Here is a 19,612-nt window from a genome sequence, read left to right as displayed (position 1 = left end):
AGGAAAACAAGGAGAGGAGGAGGCTAGTCAAACAGTTCGCTCTTCATAAGATGGCCGACGCATTCCGGAAATTCAAGCAAAATCTAGCCCATGACTTTGTCAAGCAGAACAAGACTCCGGATTTCAAAGGACAATATGAGAAACTGAAACATGATTGGCCAGAATTTGTGAAGCAAAAGAAATCGGAGCAGTTCATTCAAATATCGAAAAAAATAAGGAAAATGCGGCTAAGAAGGAGTACAATCATGTTATGGGGCCAGGAGGGTATCGCCTTTGGGAGCCTAGGTGGGAGAAGATGGAGAACGAGCTGAGGGCGCGAGGAATCCGTCCAGGTACGGAGGGATGGGACCCAAGGGCCAAAAGCTGGTGGTACGGGCATGGGGGAACGCTGAACCCGGAGACAGGGGAGTGTGTTTACCGGGGCAAATTAATTAAACCCACCCAAGCCCTTATTAACGCAATGAGGGATGCTCAACAGGGGAAGATCAAGTTCAACAGAGAGAACGACGCGCTGACAAAAGCCCTCGGGAATCCTGAACACGGAGGACGTGTACGAGGCATGGGGCACATTCCGTGGAAAATAGGGTTCCCCCAGAACGATGACCCGTACGGTTACAGAAGCCGTAAGAGAAAGATGGATCGGGAAGCAGATGTTGTGGCGCGGTTGGCATCGGAAATTGATGTGATGAAGAAAACCATGAGTGTACTAGTAGCCGAAAGAGATGCAGCTCGGGTGCAGCATGAAGATCATCCAGCGGATCTCGGAAGCCAGCAGCGGAGAAGCAGCGTGGCTTCCACGGAGGCCCCACCGGCTGGTGCAGATGCACCGACGATCGAAATTACTGCACCGGAGCCTCTGGTGGTCCAAATTACTGCACCGGAGCCTCTAGTGGTCGAAATTACTTCACCGGAGCCTCCTCGCTACCCCGTGGACGATATAAAGGAGATGAAAGAATGTCATCTGTATTATCCTATCGGGAACATGTCCATGAAGGTAGCCATCGGCAGTGCTTTACCATGTTTACCTGGAGCACTCCACCACAACAACCCCATTCAAGATGGCTATGCTCGTGTCACGGTGGAGGACATAGTCCAAGGGTTTGAGGACCTGGAGATTGACATTGCTACACCTGAAGGGGAGAAAAGACTTGGAGATGTCAAGCGCCATTTCATTCTATGGCAAAAGAAGTTTATCAAGTTTCCAGGCGAGGCGCCAAGGACAACAAGTCCACCCCCCTACGGTGGTGGTGGTGGCGGTGGCGGTGGTGGTGGTGGTGGTGGTGGTGGTGGTGGTGGCGGTTCACCTACACCTCCGTCACGTCAGCCGACGCCGCCCCCCAGTCCACAACGTCCGGCGGGTGATCAGCCGCCGCCCCCCAGTCCTCGTCCGGCGGGTGATCAGACGCCGCCCCCCAATCCACCTCCGGCAAAGAAGCAGAAGCAGTCCTGGATTATTAACCCGGACCCTTATGTACCTAAGACCACAAAGGTACCAGAGCCATCACTGAAGCCTCTCCCCACAAGGCCTTGGGAACGTAGTGCCGAGGAAGTCGACGCGGCCGCGGCTGCTGATTTGGAGAAATGGAAGGCGGACTGCAAGAAGAAAAGAGAGCCCGAGCCCAAGCCAGTATTTTCTGATGAGCAAAAGAAGTGGGCTAAGTCATTTTTGAGCACACCGTCCCAAGCCGCGAAGAATCTGCCTAACGACTATGCACGTGAACTTCGCAGGCAGGCACTCATGTTCAAGGAGAACAAAGAGCGGGAGAAGGCCGAAAGTAAAAAAAGCGGGAAACAAGTTGCCCAGCTCGGGGAACAAAGTAAACAATCGATTGCCCCGCTTATAGTGGAAGCCTTCTGTCCGGATGCCCCCGAGATCATACAAGCTGCGGCAGCACAGGGATTGACTGTAACGAGTGCCAGAGAACAAGCGGCCAACTTAGGTATTACTCTTCGTGAACTGTTAGGCCTTGATGAGGCACCAGTGAAGGAGGTAGTAATTACATATGTCAAGAATGGGCCTCTCGTCGAGCCTGCGCAGGAAAAGGATCTACCTCCACAAATGAAAGGTCTGCTGAAATGGTACAAGGGTTACATAAAAAATAAAAACGCCAAAGAATATATTTATGCGGAAGTTAGACATGAGCATCACTTCAAACATTACTATGTACAAATTGAACTGAGTGAATTGTTCCAGCTTTTCAATCTGCGCGAGCTCGATAAATCTATCATCAGTTGCTACGTTCTGTAAGTGATTTATTAATTTCTACCCCATCTCGTTCATATTGCCTGCACTATATATATGTCCTAACTATATTGTTGTGTCCGCTATTATACATGCAGAATGAAGATTAAGGAATGCAGAGTAAGGAACATCCATGATGTTGGGTTCATTGACCCACACATCGTTAATGGACATGTGTTGGAACGTTACCCCGCCGACGTGGAGGCAGACCTGTGGCAGTTTCTTACAAAGCAGGAACTCAAAAGTGATATTCTATTTCCTTACCATTTTGAGTGAGTGTTTCTGTCTTGAGCACATTCTCTTTTGTTTACTCCATGCATGGTATGTGGCCGGCTAATCGATGAGTTATGCATGACGTACTGTGCATGTATCGTGTCCGCAGGTTCCACTGGATTCTGCTAGTAATTAAAGTTAACACCTCAGAATGTCTCATCCACGACTCTGTGAATATGGATCCAAAGCTTTGGGGCGGCATGAGAAGAATGCTGCAGAAGTAATTATTTTCATTCATTTGCGCTCTATATCGATCGGCCTATTTCGTTCATTTCCTAATATCAAGTAACTAATTAATAACTCTCTTGTTCATTTAATTTTCTTTGCCTCGTAGGGTTTGGAGACGGTTCGTAGATACAAAGGTCGGTGAATTCAAAAAAGAGCTAGAATTCAAAATGTTAAAGGCTAAGAATGCTGGGGATATTCAGCCACCGGAGACCAATCTATGTGGATACTATGTCTGTGAGATGATCCGGAGATACACCTCTGAGCGGGTTCCGAGTGATACCAATGCTAAGAGGAATAACCTCCGGTGGATGCTTAGTCCAGAAGCTCGCTTCCGACCACTTCAAGAGGAACTAGCTGGATGGTTCAGCAGGGAAGTCCTCCATCCTAAAGGAGAACACTATTACGAGGACATAGAACTTTATATGCATTAAATCATGTATGGAAACTTGTTCAAAATTGTATATGGTCATCCGATGATATTGAATATATATTGTATATTCCTCTTGAATTCTTTTTGGTTCTAATTTCAAATTTATTTGAAATTGTACATTCATATGCATGTATGTAGTACCGTAGAATATATGAAACTCCTTCAAAATTAAAATAAAGCACAAAAGAAATAAAACAATACAAATTAAACAGAAAACAGGTTTAAGGGGGGAGGTTTACGGGGGGGGGCTAAAACCCTAAACCTGCGGCGGCCTTTAGTCGCGGTTGGCCAGAAGAACCGCGACTAAAGGTCCTCCGCCCCGACGGCCACCTGGCGCCCACGTGGACGGGCCTTTAGTCGCGGTTCTTAAGCAATCGCGACTAAAGGGGGGGGCCTTTAGTCGCGCCCGGTCGGTCGCGGTTGCGCAACCGCGACTAATGGCAGTTGCGAACCGCGACCAAAGGCCTTTTTTCCACCAGTGGCCTCTCCCACGAGGTCATGACCAAGTTGTTCTCCACCGTAAGCATCCACCACCCCATCAACAATCTCCTTGTAACTATGTTTCTACACTTCGACAACAATTAATACTAGCAGATTAGGGTTTTGTTGATTCTCCACATTACCGTGTGCATTCTGTGGTTTGAATGGAGAATTTTGTGTTTGAGGTGAGTAGAGCTTTTACCAACTTAATAACAGAGGATGGTGCATGCAGTTGCTATGGGTTCTCATAGTTCCCTTGTCTCAGTTTATTGGAATGGCGATTCAAGAAGGAACATCATCTTGTGGATGGACCATAGGGCTCTTGACCAAGCCGAGCGAATTAATTCTCACAATTCACCGATATTGCAATTTAATGGTGGGAGTGTCTCCCCAGAAATGCAAGCTCCAAAGGTAACCGCTTTTTTCTCCATGCATATGATTCTCCTAAATTCCTGATTCATTATTTGTAAAAACCACTAATGATGTTGTTGGGCATCTGAACCATTGTGTTGATTGCCATGTTGTCAGTTATCACTTCACAATCCTAGATGTTTGGCTTGAAAATCTCAGAATGTCAGAATTCCAGCATTTCAAAAGCTGAACAACACACTATTCCTAAAAAGATGTTTCGTTTGCTTGCAGGATATGGATAAATAGTTTTGAATTATTTTGTAGTGAGAAGGTCGGTATAAAAGGTTTGTTGTGTATTTTACAGTTATCTCCATTGATGGTATCGTATTAACTTACCTTTTATAGATTTTATGGGTAAAGGTAAATCTGCAAAAATCTTGGTCTATGGTATATAGGTGAGTTTCAAATCATAACCTCTCTAAGCCTGTAATAAGCTATGAGTTGAATTTCTATCAAGTTTTGCTTTCATTGTTTTTTTCTAGGGCAACTGGTGACCAACTGGTGATTAGTCTGGCTTTAATTCATTAAAACGTGGTTTACCCCTGTTTTATTTGGGGACTAACTCATGAGCTCACGATTAGCCCACGAGTGACCCCTGGTGTTCACCTAGAACATGTGAATAGCTGACCAAGTATTTTTAGGGCATCTGAGTATGCCACTGGTGATGTACTGATATCTGTTGTTCGAACTCAAAATTGTCCAGAGTTTAATCCTGGTTTTCACCCAAGGTTTTAACTTTCATTCGATCAACATTTTAAATGTATTGTATACTTCAACTTTTATCTGCTCTTATGACGAAGAAGTTCCTTGCTTCCCTGTTAAATATTACTCCCTCCGTCCTAAAATTCTTGTCACGTTTTAGTATTAGGTACATCTGTATCTAGACAAATCTAAGACAAGAATTTTGGGAAGGAGGGAGTATATAAATGCATGTGAACTATAGGGAATTATTTTCTAACATTCATACTAGAATAAACTATTTTCAGTTTTCAGGTTATGCCTTTCTTGCAATGATTGCATATGTGAAGTTGATGCTTAATTACTTCCTACATTTAGAAGATTGTAACTTTTGCTATATAAACATGCATGGTGAGATGAAGGGTTGATGAGTGATATGCATTTTGCAGATCAGGTTATATTTCCTTGGTAGCATGGCAGTAGCACCCAATCAGACCACAGCCTCGGCGGGTGTGCTCTGCGATCTTGGCCACCGTCGGCAGGTTCGACCTCCGCCGCCACTGAAAGCTGCCCCTGCTCATCACCATATCAACGCCGGTGAGCTCTCCCTCTGCTCTCGCCGCTACCCAGCTCCATCCACTATCTTCCACAATATTGTTGCGACTTTGTAATGACTAGCCCAATTTTCTTTAATGATGTTATGTATTTTGGTGAGTCGATGATTTTCTTTCAAATCTACAAATGGACACGTTTGTCTAACCATTATGTAAAAGGTTGGAATCCATAATATGTGAAATTCCGACACAGTTGCATGAAAAAGTGAGTATTGAGTAGGGATGTAATTCTCGCCGATTCAAATATCAGAATGTGTTCCAGAGACATAACAAAACCATCCTGAATCTTACGTTTTTAGCATGCTGAGATCTGCGCTACTGTATATACTTCTAAATTACATGGTAGAGATTTTGAATATCGGCACCTGATCTTTTATCTTATAATATATCAGATGTTCATGGTTAGCATCAAGGAATTGTTTTGAGACTTGTATCCATTTTTTCCCTGGTAAAATCGATGACCGTCCGTGTTGGTGACCTATTGATCTTCTAATTTCTATATTCGCAAAAAAAAGATCTTCTAATTTCTAAAGATGTCTCTGACTTGTTCACATGCCAATAAATATAAGCTGCATCAAGTGAGCTTTCCTGTCAATAAGTAGCGACACTTGCAGAGGCGACTTGGATCAGGGAGCATATGGAGCGACACTTGCAGAGGCGATGTCAGCGGCTGTCGAGTGCTGACCCACCCGTTGGCTACCTCTGAGAGTGGCACATGGTACTGAATCAACGCCAATTCCCTCGCCATGCCCCTTCCCTGGTAATGACCCAGGCTCCACTCATCTCTGCTCCACTAGATGCACTTTCCTCCCTTAGGCTTTCATTTTTTTTAGAGCTGCACTTTCTCGCCTCGTTAAGCAAGTGATATACAAAGTGGAGCAAGAATTAACACCATGGAAGAAGAGGAATACAACTTTTTGTGGTACGTGACATATCCGATGAAATGTAGTGCAGCCAGGTACTACGTATTTTAAATTTTGCATGAGGGCCGCCACCCACATACCACGTCCACAATCCTCGCGAGAGGTATCACTCCTATCCCCTCACCGTCTCACCTTCCTCCTGCGCATTACTTTTTTTTGGCTCACTTGCAGTTGTTTTGGTTCATCATTGGTCTAAAAAAAAGTACTACATTGTTACTGATGAGCAAACTTCTGTGATATTGTGAGGCGAAGTATTTAACTGGTAAGTGTCTGATGCCCTGATGTCTTACTTTAAATCCATTTTAGACGCAGTAGTAGGACTTCATAATAGGATGGGAGCAACCTGCATCTTTGGAATGTACTGAACTAATTTGATGAAAAATAACTACGTACTTTTGAACTGAATACACTACAGCAATTGTCGTCAGCATTGACTACGCCACTGTCAAATGCATGTTTGTTTATTCATAATGATTTCTTAATCCCTTTAGTATTTATTCATGTTTGCTCATTCCACTCCTGGACGGTGATCGAGACGTTGTCTCTAACAATGGCTCCGAATTGGCTGACAAACTTGGTGGCGTTCTTGCGGGGCTCCAGCGGCCTGCCGGTTGCACTGTCGACAACCTCGATGGTGCATGTTTCTCCTTGTTTCATCGTCTTGGTTGCGCCACGCTTTGACGACGTACTCGATTGTTTCGACGATCCGGCCGAGGGCTAAAATAAGAAAGAGTCGCGCGCGTTAGTACACACATATTTATTCAAATCAGTTAGTTTGTATCACCAGAGGCTCAATGTATATATATACCTCGGCGCCGGAGGTGGTTGCTACTTCCATTTGAAGATCGTCGTTTATCGACGTTTGTTCGGCATCATCTTGCTGACGGCGCCCTTCATCTTCACCGTCAAGGTTCAGATAAGAAGAGATATCATCTTCTTCTTCTCCGGTCGGCACATATAGAATATCGCCGTTTATGATGCCGAACATATGTGCTTCACCGTCCGGATCATAGTTGTCCATAATCGGGTCAGCTCTATCGTCCGCCATTATGTCAGTCCTGAAAACATGTAGTAAAAACAAATTAATTAAGTGAAGAAGGGGGGCGGTGGCGGTGGCGGTGGCGAAAGGAGGGGGCGAGGAAGGGGTGGGAGAGGGTGTCGCGGTAGAGCGCGAGACGGGGCGGCAGACGACGGCATCACGGAGAGGGGAGGCGAGGACAACACATTTATAACCCTCGCCGTCCCCTCTCGATCCCTAAAAAAACACCGCACGCATCGCCGCCCCCCTCGCCGCCCCTCTCCGTATAAACAAATTGTGTATTCAAAAAATATTGATGATTTTGTGGAAAAAACAGGAATAAAAACATATTGTGTATTCAAAAAATGTTTAGGGATTTCAGAATAGTTCACGTGTTTAAAAATTATTCGTGTATTTCAAAAAATTGATTTTATTAGACACAAAAAATTCTTTCACGTATTTTCACGTATTTAATTTTAAAAATTCTTTCTTTTTTTCTTCTTCCTTTTTTTTCTTCTTTCTTTTTTTCTTCTGTTGTTTTCTTCCTTTTTCTTTTTTTCTTCCTTTTTCCTTTTTCTTCCTTTTTCTTGTTTTTCTTCTGTTTTCTTTTGTTTTCTTCTTCCTTCTTTCTTCTTCTTCCTTTTTCCTTTTTCTTTCTTTCTTCTTCTTCCTTTTTCCTTTTCTTTCTTCTTCTTCTTCCTTTTTCTTCTTCCTTCTTCTTCTCCCACGATGGGCGGCGGGCAAGGGCAGGGCCAGCGGGCGGCGGGCAAGGGCCGGAGGACGGCAGGCAGGGCCAGCGGGCGGCGGGCGGCGGGCGGCGGGCGGCGGGCAAGGGCGCAAGGCACGGGCGGCGGGCAAGGGCAGGGCACGGGCGGAGGCGGCGCTCACTGGGGACGGGGGCGGCGGCGCGCAGGGCTTCGGCGTCGGCGTCGGCGTCGGGGCAGGGCTTCGGCGTCGGCGTCGGCGTCGGGGCAGGGCTTCGGCGTCGGCGTCGGCCGGGGCAGCGCTTCGGCGTCGAGAGAGAGGAGAATGGGAAGTGGCAAAACTGCTAAGTGCAGTATTTATAGACGCACCTTTAGTCGCGGACCGCGACTAAAGGTGCGTCTATAAATACTGCACTTAGCAGTTTTGCCACTTCCCATTCTCCTCTCTCTCGACGCCGAAGCGCTGCCCCGGCCGACGCCGACGCCGAAGCCCTGCCCCGACGCCGACGCCGACGCCGAAGCCCTGCCCCGACGCCGACGCCGACGCCGAAGCCCTGCCCCGACGCCGACGCCGACGCCGAAGCCCTGCGCGCCGCCGCCCCCGTCCCCAGTGAGCGCCGCCTCCGCCCGTGCCCTGCCCTTGCCCACCGCCCGTGCCTTGCGCCCTTGCCCGCCGCCCGCCGCCCGCCGCCCGCCGCCCACCGCCCTGCCGCCCGCCGCCCGCTGGCCCTGCCTGCCGTCCTCCGGCCCTTGCCCGCCGCCCGCTGGCCCTGCCCTTGCCCGCCGCCCATCGTGGGAGAAGAAGAAGGAAGAAGAAAAAGGAAGAAGAAGAAGAAAGAAAAAGGAAAAAGGAAGAAGAAGAAGAAAGAAAAAGGAAAAAGGAAGAAGAAGAAAGAAGGAAGAAGAAAACAAAAGAAAAACAGAAGAAAAACAAGAAAAAGGAAGAAAAAAGGAAAAAGGAAGAAAAAAAGAAAAAGGAAGAAAACAACAGAAGAAAAAAAGAAAGAAGAAAAAAAAGGAAGAAGAAAAAAAGAAAGAATTTTTAAAATTAAATACGTGAAAATACGTGAAAGAATTTTTTGTGTCTAATAAAATCAATTTTTTGAAATACACGAATAATTTTTAAACACGTGAACTATTCTGAAATCCCTAAACATTTTTTGAATACACAATATGTTTTTATTCCTGTTTTTTCCACAAAATCATCAATATTTTTTGAATACACAATTTGTTTATACGGAGAGGGGCGGCGAGGGGGGCGGCGATGCGCGCGGTGTTTTTTTAGGGATCGAGAGGGGACGGCGAGGGTTATAAATGTGTTGTCCTCGCCTCCCCTCTCCGTGACGCCGTCGTCTGCCGCCCCGTCTCGCGCTCTACCGCGACACCCTCTCCCACCCCTTCCTCGCCCCTCCTTTCGCCACCGCCACCGCCACCGCCCCCCTTCTTCACTTAATTAATTTGTTTTTACTACATGTTTTCAGGACTGACATAATGGCGGACGATAGAGCTGACCCGATTATGGACAACTATGATCCGGACGGTGAAGCACATATGTTCGGCATCATAAACGGCGATATTCTATATGTGCCGACCGGAGAAGAAGAAGATGATATCTCTTCTTATCTGAACCTTGACGGTGAAGATGAAGGGCGCCGTCAGCAAGATGATGCCGAACAAACGTCGATAAACGACGATCTTCAAATGGAAGTAGCAACCACCTCCGGCGCCGAGGTATATATATACATTGAGCCTCTGGTGATACAAACTAACTGATTTGAATAAATATGTGTGTACTAACGCGCGCGACTCTTTCTTATTTTAGCCCTCGGCCGGATCGTCGAAACAATCGAGTACGTCGTCAAAGCGTGGCGCAACCAAGACGATGAAACAAGGAGAAACATGCACCATCGAGGTTGTCGACAGTGCAATCGGCAGGCCGCTGGAGCCCCGCAAGAACGCCACCAAGTTTGTCAGCCAATGCGGAGCCATTGTTAGAGACAACGTCTCGATCACCGTCCAGGAGTGGAATGAGCCAAAGAAGGCACGAATTGATGGTTTCACTTTTGTCGATAAGAGAACAAAAAAAGATTGCTTCAAGAAGCTTATGGAACATTTCGTTCTACCTCCGGAATACAACAAATTCGATGAGGAGGGTAACAAGATTGAGGAAAACAAGGAGAGGAGGAGGCTAGTCAAACAGTTCGCTCTTCATAAGATGGCCGACGCATTCCGGAAATTCAAGCAAAATCTAGCCCATGACTTTGTCAAGCAGAACAAGACTCCGGATTTCAAAGGACAATATGAGAAACTGAAACATGATTGGCCAGAATTTGTGAAGCAAAAGAAATCGGAGCAGTTCATTCAAATATCGAAAAAAATAAGGAAAATGCGGCTAAGAAGGAGTACAATCATGTTATGGGGCCAGGAGGGTATCGCCTTTGGGAGCCTAGGTGGGAGAAGATGGAGAACGAGCTGAGGGCGCGAGGAATCCGTCCAGGTACGGAGGGATGGGACCCAAGGGCCAAAAGCTGGTGGTACGGGCATGGGGGAACGCTGAACCCGGAGACAGGGGAGTGTGTTTACCGGGGCAAATTAATTAAACCCACCCAAGCCCTTATTAACGCAATGAGGGATGCTCAACAGGGGAAGATCAAGTTCAACAGAGAGAACGACGCGCTGACAAAAGCCCTCGGGAATCCTGAACACGGAGGACGTGTACGAGGCATGGGGCACATTCCGTGGAAAATAGGGTTCCCCCAGAACGATGACCCGTACGGTTACAGAAGCCGTAAGAGAAAGATGGATCGGGAAGCAGATGTTGTGGCGCGGTTGGCATCGGAAATTGATGTGATGAAGAAAACCATGAGTGTACTAGTAGCCGAAAGAGATGCAGCTCGGGTGCAGCATGAAGATCATCCAGCGGATCTCGGAAGCCAGCAGCGGAGAAGCAGCGTGGCTTCCACGGAGGCCCCACCGGCTGGTGCAGATGCACCGACGATCGAAATTACTGCACCGGAGCCTCTGGTGGTCCAAATTACTGCACCGGAGCCTCTGGTGGTCGAAATTACTTCACCGGAGCCTCCTCGCTACCCCGTGGACGATATAAAGGAGATGAAAGAATGTCATCTGTATTATCCTATCGGGAACATGTCCATGAAGGTAGCCATCGGCAGTGCTTTACCATGTTTACCTGGAGCACTCCACCACAACAACCCCATTCAAGATGGCTATGCTCGTGTCACGGTGGAGGACATAGTCCAAGGGTTTGAGGACCTGGAGATTGACATTGCTACACCTGAAGGGGAGAAAAGGCTTGGAGATGTCAAGCGCCATTTCATTCTATGGCAAAAGAAGTTTATCAAGTTTCCAGGCGAGGCGCCAAGGACAACAAGTCCACCCCCCTACGGTGGTGGTGGTGGCGGTGGCGGTGGTGGTGGTGGTGGTGGTGGTGGTGGTGGCGGTTCACCTACACCTCCGTCACGTCAGCCGACGCCGCCCCCCAGTCCACAACGTCCGGCGGGTGATCAGCCGCCGCCCCCCAGTCCTCGTCCGGCGGGTGATCAGACGCCGCCCCCCAATCCACCTCCGGCAAAGAAGCAGAAGCAGTCCTGGATTATTAACCCGGACCCTTATGTACCTAAGACCACAAAGGTACCGGAGCCATCACTGAAGCCTCTCCCCACAAGGCCTTGGGAACGTAGTGCCGAGGAAGTCGACGCGGCCGCGGCTGCTGATTTGGAGAAATGGAAGGCGGACTGCAAGAAGAAAAGAGAGCCCGAGCCCAAGCCAGTATTTTCTGATGAGCAAAAGAAGTGGGCTAAGTCATTTTTGAGCACACCGTCCCAAGCCGCGAAGAATCTGCCTAACGACTATGCACGTGAACTTCGCAGGCAGGCACTCATGTTCAAGGAGAACAAAGAGCGGGAGAAGGCCGAAAGTAAAAAAAAGCGGGAAACAAGTTGCCCAGCTCGGGGAACAAAGTAAACAATCGATTGCCCCGCTTATAGTGGAAGCCTTCTGTCCGGATGCCCCCGAGATCATACAAGCTGCGGCAGCACAGGGATTGACTGTAACGAGTGCCAGAGAACAAGCGGCCAACTTAGGTATTACTCTTCGTGAACTGTTAGGCCTTGATGAGGCGCCAGTGAAGGAGGTAGTAATTACATATGTCAAGAATGGGCCTCTCGTCGAGCCTGCGCAGGAAAAGGATCTACCTCCACAAATGAAAGGTCTGCTGAAATGGTACAAGGGTTACATAAAAAATAAAAACGCCAAAGAATATATTTATGCGGAAGTTAGACATGAGCATCACTTCAAACATTACTATGTACAAATTGAACTGAGTGAATTGTTCCAGCTTTTCAATCTGCGCGAGCTCGATAAATCTATCATCAGTTGCTACGTTCTGTAAGTGATTTATTAATTTCTACCCCATCTCGTTCATATTGCCTGCACTATATATATGTCCTAACTATATTGTTGTGTCCGCTATTATACATGCAGAATGAAGATTAAGGAATGCAGAGTAAGGAACATCCATGATGTTGGGTTCATTGACCCACACATCGTTAATGGACATGTGTTGGAGCGTTACCCCGCCGACGTGGAGGCAGACCTGTGGCAGTTTCTTACAAAGCAGGAACTCAAAAGTGATATTCTATTTCCTTACCATTTTGAGTGAGTGTTTCTGTCTTGAGCACATTCTCTTTTGTTTACTCCATGCATGGTATGTGGCCGGCTAATCGATGAGTTATGCATGACGTACTGTGCATGTATCGTGTCCGCAGGTTCCACTGGATTCTGCTAGTAATTAAAGTTAACACCTCAGAATGTCTCGTCCACGACTCTGTGAATATGGATCCAAAGCTTTGGGGCGGCATGAGAAGAATGCTGCAGAAGTAATTATTTTCATTCATTTGCGCTCTATATCGATCGGCCTATTTCATTCATTTCCTAATATCAAGTAACTAATTAATAACTCTCTTGTTCATTTAATTTTCTTTGCCTCGTAGGGTTTGGAGACGGTTCGTAGATACAAAGGTCGGTGAATTCAAAAAAGAGCTAGAATTCAAAATGTTAAAGGCTAAGAATGCTGGGGATATTCAGCCACCGGAGACCAATCTATGTGGATACTATGTCTGTGAGATGATCCGGAGATACACCTCTGAGCGGGTTCCGAGTGATACCAATGCTAAGAGGAATAACCTCCGGTGGATGCTTAGTCCAGAAGCTCGCTTCCGACCACTTCAAGAGGAACTAGCTGGATGGTTCAGCAGGGAAGTCCTCCATCCTAAAGGAGAACACTATTACGAGGACGTAGAACTTTATATGCATTAAATCATGTATGGAAACTTGTTCAAAATTGTATATGGTCATCCGATGATATTGAATATATATTGTATATTCCTCTTGAATTCTTTTTGGTTCTAATTTCAAATTTATTTGAAATTGTACATTCATATGCATGTATGTAGTACCGTAGAATATATGAAACTCCTTCAAAATTAAAATAAAGCACAAAAGAAATAAAACAATACAAATTAAACAGAAAACAGGTTTAAGGGGGGGGAGGTTTAGGGGGGGGGGGCTAAAACCCTAAACCTGCGGCGGCCTTTAGTCGCGGTTGGCCAGAAGAACCGCGACTAAAGGTCCTCCGCCCCGACGGCCACCTGGCGCCCACGTGGACGGGCCTTTAGTCGCGGTTCTTAAGTAACCGCGACTAAAGGGGGGGGGGCCTTTAGTCGCGCCCGGTCGGTCGCGGTTGCGCAACCGCGACTAATGGCAGTTGCGAACCGCGACCAAAGGCCTTTTTTCCACCAGTGGCCTCTCCCACGAGGTCATGACCAAGTTGTTCTCCACCGTAAGCATCCACCACCCCATCAACAATCTCCTTGTAACTATGTTTCTACACTTCGACAACAATTAATACTAGCAGATTAGGGTTTTGTTGATTCTCCACATTACCGTGTGCATTCTGTGGTTTGAATGGAGAATTTTGTGTTTGAGGTGAGTAGAGCTTTTACCAACTTAATAACAGAGGATGGTGCATGCAGTTGCTATGGGTTCTCATAGTTCCCTTGTCTCAGTTTATTGGAATGGCGATTCAAGAAGGAACATCATCTTGTGGATGGACCATAGGGCTCTTGACCAAGCCGAGCGAATTAATTCTCACAATTCACCGATATTGCAATTTAATGGTGGGAGTGTCTCCCCAGAAATGCAAGCTCCAAAGGTAACCGCTTTTTTCTCCATGCATATGATTCTCCTAAATTCCTGATTCATTATTTGTAAAAACCACTAATGATGTTGTTGGGCATCTGAACCATTGTGTTGATTGCCATGTTGTCAGTTATCACTTCACAATCCTAGAGGTTTGGCTTGAAAATCTCAGAATGTCAGAATTCCAGCATTTCAAAAGCTGAACAACACACTATTCCTAAAAAGATGTTTCGTTTGCTTGCAGGATATGGATAAATAGTTTTGAATTATTTTGTAGTGAGAAGGTCGGTATAAAAGGTTTGTTGTGTATTTTACAGTTATCTCCATTGATGGTATCGTATTAACTTACCTTTTATAGATTTTATGGGTAAAGGTAAATCTGCAAAAATCTTGGTCTATGGTATATAGGTGAGTTTCAAATCATAACCTCTCTAAGCCTGTAATAAGCTATGAGTTGAATTTCTATCAAGTTTTGCTTTCATTGTTTTTTTCTAGGGCAACTGGTGACCAACTGGTGATTAGTCTGGCTTTAATTCATTAAAACGTGGTTTACCCCTGTTTTATTTGGGGACTAACTCATGAGCTCACGATTAGCCCACGAGTGACCCCTGGTGTTCACCTAGAACATGTGAATAGCTGACCAAGTATTTTTAGGGCATCTGAGTATGCCACTGGTGATGTACTGATATCTGTTGTTCGAACTCAAAATTGTCCAGAGTTTAATCCTGGTTTTCACCCAAGGTTTTAACTTTCATTCGATCAACATTTTAAATGTATTGTATACTTCAACTTTTATCTGCTCTTATGACGAAGAAGTTCCTTGCTTCCCTGTTAAATATTATATAAATGCATGTGAACTATAGGGAATTATTTTCTAACATTCATACTAGAATAAACTATTTTCAGTTTTCAGGTTATGCCTTTCTTGCAATGATTGCATATGTGAAGTTGATGCTTAATTACTTCCTACATTTAGAAGATTGTAACTTTTGCTATATAAACATGCATGGTGAGATGAAGGGTTGATGAGTGATATGCATTTTGCAGATCAGGTTATATTTCCTTGGTAGCATGGCAGTAGCACCCAATCAGACCACAGCCTCGGCGGGTGTGCTCTGCGATCTTGGCCACCGTCGGCAGGTTCGACCTCCGCCGCCACTGAAAGCTGCCCCTGCTCATCACCATATCAACGCCGGTGAGCTCTCCCTCTGCTCTCGCCGCTACCCAGCTCCATCCACTATCTTCCACAATATTGTTGCGACTTTGTAATGACTAGCCCAATTTTCTTTAATGATGTTATGTATTTTGGTGAGTCGATGATTTTCTTTCAAATCTACAAATGGACACGTTTGTCTAACCATTATGTAAAAGGTTGGAATCCATAATATGTGAAATTCCGACACAGTTGCATGAAAAAGTGAGTATTGAGTAGGGATGTAATTCTCGCCGATTCAAATATCAGAATGTGTTCCAGAGACATAACAAAACCATCCTGAATCTTACGTTTTTAGCATGCTGAGATCTGCGCTACCGTATATACTTCTAAATTACATGGTAGAGATTTTGAATATGGGCACCTGATCTTTTATCTTATAATATATCAGATGTTCCTGGTCAGCATCAAGGAATTGTTTTGAGACTTGTATCCATTTTTTCCCTGGTAAAATCGATGACCGTCCGTGTTGGTGACCTATTGATCTTTTAATTTCTATATTCGCAAAAAAAAGATCTTCTAATTTATAAAGATGTCTCTGACTTGTTCACATGCCAATAAATATAAGCTGCATCAAGTGAGCTTTCCTGTCAATAAGTAGCGACACTTGTAGAGGCGACTTGGATCAGGGAGCATATGGAGCGACACTTGCAGAGGCGATGTCAGCGGCTGTCGAGTGCTGACCCGCCCGTTGGCTACCTCTGAGAGTGGCACATGGTACTGAATCAACGCCAATTCCCTCGCCATGCCCCTTCCCTGGTAATGACCCAGGCTCCACTCATCTCTGCTCCACTAGATGCACTTTCCTCCCTTAGGCTTTCATTTTTTTTAGAGCTGCACTTTCTCCGCCTCGTTAAGCAAGTGATATACAAAGTGGAGCAAGAATTAACACCATGGAAGAAGAGGAATACAACGTTTTGTGGTACGTGACATATCCGATGAAATGTAGTGCAGCCAGGTACTACGTATTTTAAATTTTGCATGAGGGCCGCCACCCACATACCACGTCCCCGATCCTCGCGAGAGGTATCACTCCTATCCCCTCGCCGTCTCACCTTCCTCCTGCGCATTACTTTTTTTTGGCTCACTTGCAGTTGTTTTGGTTCATCATTGGTCTAAAAAAAGTACTACATTGTTACTGATGAGAAAACTTCTGTGATATTGTGAGGCGAAGTATTTAACTAGTAAGTGTCTGATGCCCTGATGTCTTACTTTAAATCCATTTTAGACGCAGTAGTAGGACTTCATAATAGGATGGGAGCAACCTGCATCTTTAGAATGTACTGAACTAATTTGATGAAAAATAACTACGTACTTTTGAACTGAATACACTACAGCAATTGTCGTCAGCATTGACTACGGCACTGTCAAATGCATGTTTGTTTATTCATAATGATTTCTTAATCCCTTTAGTTAGAAGAATCAAAAGCAGTTAAGCACCTAAGCTCGTAATTCTGCATTTTTCATTGTAGTCCCTTTTTTATCAGATTGCGCAATGTCAATGGTCTCTGTACTCTGAAGAGTCAAGAGTACATTGTTACTAACTAACAAGGCTCTGTTATGCACTTATGCATCGAGGCGAAGAAGTATTTACCTATTGAGTTGTTGATCATTTATTTTGACTTAGACTCTACATGCAACCATTTCATACCATTTAGCTGCATTAACTTGGGCATAATATAGCATCTTCCGTTCAATTTTCTTTTCCTGTTTTTTGCGAGCTTTAAAACCTTGAGATACTCATCGGTGCATATCTGAAAATTCAGGTGCTACACAAAGTGGAATTTGCGCCGGTGTCAAGAGAACAAGTACAAGTTCCTCATGTCATGCCTATAAGTTTCACTCCAAATAATAAAATGTCCTCAAGGGTCGTACTAAAAAAAGAACTACATCAGCAAGTTGATTCAATAATCCATCCTCTGTTTTGCCCCTCGTTGGTTAGTTATTCAGTTATGGGTCGGGGTGGGAGTGGGAGTATTGATGGCTGTTTGTTCTTCACAAAGTTTTGGGTGAAAGAGCAAATTGGCAGCAATTAGTGAGATCCTACTGGTGGTGGTTTGCGAGTACACGTGAATAGGAAATCAGATGAGATCAAATCTCATGATTCCATCTCGTCCCGGTCCTCGGCGGACGGGGTGTCAGGGTGAGTTGTTCGTTTGTTCGGCCCTCATTTCGTGGTGTTCATGAAATGTGCAACACATGTACTACCATGAAGGGGGTTATTTAGTTTCATTTTCTCGAATATACCATACTCTCTCCATATCAAAATATATTCTAAAATATAAGGCATTTTTTTATTGTTCATAAATCTCTCATAAAATATTTAGTCCATGGTTACAAATCATAATATACGAAAGTGAGTTTGAATATGGATATAAGAGTGTCTATTTTATGTACTTTAAATTATGCTTTATTTGACTAATTATAGGTCAAAGATTATTAACAGCGACTAACACAAATACTGGCATTGCACTACGTGCATATCAACATTTTAAAAATATTAAGTGCTAATATACATTATTATGATTCTTAACAGAGGAATGGGTGTGAAGCTCAAGACCCCATTTAATGGAGCCGTCTATGATGCATGCGATGAGGTCTTATTATTGATGATGCCATGTACTACATTTTGTTTGCATAATCCATCACCTAGCATGTATTTGTTATAACCGAGCACCGCAACGAATCTGTTATTTACCTTAGGAGGGTAAGAAAAAACACAATCAATGATATTATACATAATTCTAGACATTGTTTTAGAGTATGTTCTGAAGTATATTTTTCTTCCAGTAAATGTTGGAAATGTCTATGTACTTTTTTCTCCCAATATGTTATGGTCATCTTCCTGCTATGCATATAATTTCATGGCCAGCTTAGCAACTGGTGGTTGGTGATCCTTTCTACTTCCTCGCCGGCTCGATAAATCTCCCGGTTTCCTTCTCCTACCACTCTTCCTCCCTTGTGCTCTGTAACTTGGCCATTGATGTGGATGTTAGTAATTAGATGGTGATATTTGTTTTATAGAAATACTTATTTTTTTGCGGGTGTTTAGAAATACTTGTTAGTTGCACAGATGGATCCTGCAAGGAATAATTTTACAATGGAAATGCATATCTATTGAATTGATGACTAAACAAGTTTGCGGGCACATCTATGAAAATACAGGCAAATACAGACATAGATTTAAGGGTTCTCATTCATTTAAATCTCAATGTTGAGAGAAGCCGATCTCTGGATATGAGTATTTTCTTCCCTGTTTGTGTGATTGTTTAATTGAATGGATAACTGTGTCTCCTGAATATTGTCCCATGTAATTGTTTTAAATCTACCAAATTAGTTATCTAAATCAGTTGATATTTTGCAAAGCTTCAAGCTTTAGTTTTTGCACTTCATGACATCAATTGTTTGTGCAGATTCAAGATTTATTTCTGTACATAGCAGTGATTAGTGGATTACTGTCACACGCTCCTGTTGTCATCCATGTCTCCTCAGGTGCCTTAGGTTTGTGATGCGAAAGTTGTCTTACATATGTAAATTGTTCTGTTTTTCTTTCACCAAAACATTAATAAGCCCGCGATACATTTTGCTTCTTTTTTATCTGATGTCCATTTGTAGACTAAGTGCTTTATTTATGATAGTGAATTTCTGGCGTACATGTGAATATCTCATGGATATACAATCAGTACACTCACCTGAACGAGGATGGCGGCGAGCAGAGCGGGGTTGCGTCTTGTCCTTCTTGCGTCGAAGGTCCGGTGCACCTTTGGTGTGCCTTTGCTGGTTTCTGACTGTCACAAAGAAGTCGGAGCTGCGGACGGCGAGGCCACTGCGGCAACGATGACTCTATGAGGACAGTTTTCAGCAAGCGGTGCTCCCCGAATGTTGCGTTGAACTACGTCGTTGCGTGGCTTGCAACCTTCTCCTATGAAGCCCGTATGCAAAATAGAAACTGTCATGTCCTAGGTGTTGTGCTCGACTATTCATTGTTGCTTCCTGGCTCCGTGCTTCCTCTCCACAGTTATATCGTCTTTTGTGATCTAATCTTGTTAGTAGTCGGGTCATCCATGCGTGCCACTTCTGAAGTTTGTAGTCTAGGTTAGATACATCCGTATGTAGACAAATTGAAGACAAGTAATATAGATAGGGGGGAGTATATTATTTGACTCAAGCACTCACAAC

The 19,612-nt window shown here is 44.8% G+C and overlaps 2 protein-coding genes across 2 annotated transcripts; both read left to right on the top strand.

Moving 5' to 3' along the window:
- Positions 1 to 3,660: 3,660 nt before the first annotated feature.
- On the top strand, positions 3,661 to 6,759 carry LOC123159857 (uncharacterized). Its single transcript, XM_044577671.1, has 4 exons — positions 3,661 to 3,692; positions 3,886 to 4,064; positions 5,192 to 5,339; positions 5,971 to 6,759. The coding sequence occupies exons 2-4, from the start codon at positions 3,891 to 3,893 to the stop codon at positions 6,060 to 6,062; spliced, it is 414 nt and encodes a 137-aa protein (XP_044433606.1). The 5' UTR covers positions 3,661 to 3,692; positions 3,886 to 3,890; the 3' UTR covers positions 6,063 to 6,759.
- A 7,070-nt stretch (positions 6,760 to 13,829) lies between these two features.
- LOC123159859 (uncharacterized) lies at positions 13,830 to 16,259 on the top strand. The gene is made up of 4 exons (XM_044577672.1): positions 13,830 to 13,861; positions 14,055 to 14,233; positions 15,268 to 15,415; positions 16,047 to 16,259. Exons 2-4 carry the CDS (start codon positions 14,060 to 14,062, stop codon positions 16,136 to 16,138), a joined length of 414 nt encoding a protein of 137 aa, XP_044433607.1. The 5' UTR covers positions 13,830 to 13,861; positions 14,055 to 14,059; the 3' UTR covers positions 16,139 to 16,259.
- Positions 16,260 to 19,612: the final 3,353 nt, after the last annotated feature.

The sequence above is a fragment of the Triticum aestivum genome, chromosome 7B (assembly GCF_018294505.1).
Source record: "Triticum aestivum cultivar Chinese Spring chromosome 7B, IWGSC CS RefSeq v2.1, whole genome shotgun sequence".
NCBI classification, from domain to species: domain Eukaryota; kingdom Viridiplantae; phylum Streptophyta; class Magnoliopsida; order Poales; family Poaceae; genus Triticum; species Triticum aestivum.
Note: the sequence above shows the minus strand (reverse complement) of the source record. Positions and strands in the feature narration are given on the sequence as shown.

Excerpts from the sequence above, each read along its gene's own strand:
- LOC123159859 (XM_044577672.1), top strand. The coding sequence starts at position 14,060 with ATGGGTTCTCATAGTTCCCTTGTCTCAGTTTATTGGAATGGCGATTCA. Across the intron at positions 14,234-15,267 it reads CAGAAATGCAAGCTCCAAAG|ATCAGGTTATATTTCCTTGG; the intron begins GTAACCGCTTTT and ends TGCATTTTGCAG. Across the intron at positions 15,416-16,046 it reads TCATCACCATATCAACGCCG|AGGCGACTTGGATCAGGGAG; the intron begins GTGAGCTCTCCC and ends CGACACTTGTAG.
- LOC123159857 (XM_044577671.1), top strand. The coding sequence starts at position 3,891 with ATGGGTTCTCATAGTTCCCTTGTCTCAGTTTATTGGAATGGCGATTCA. Across the intron at positions 4,065-5,191 it reads CAGAAATGCAAGCTCCAAAG|ATCAGGTTATATTTCCTTGG; the intron begins GTAACCGCTTTT and ends TGCATTTTGCAG. Across the intron at positions 5,340-5,970 it reads TCATCACCATATCAACGCCG|AGGCGACTTGGATCAGGGAG; the intron begins GTGAGCTCTCCC and ends CGACACTTGCAG.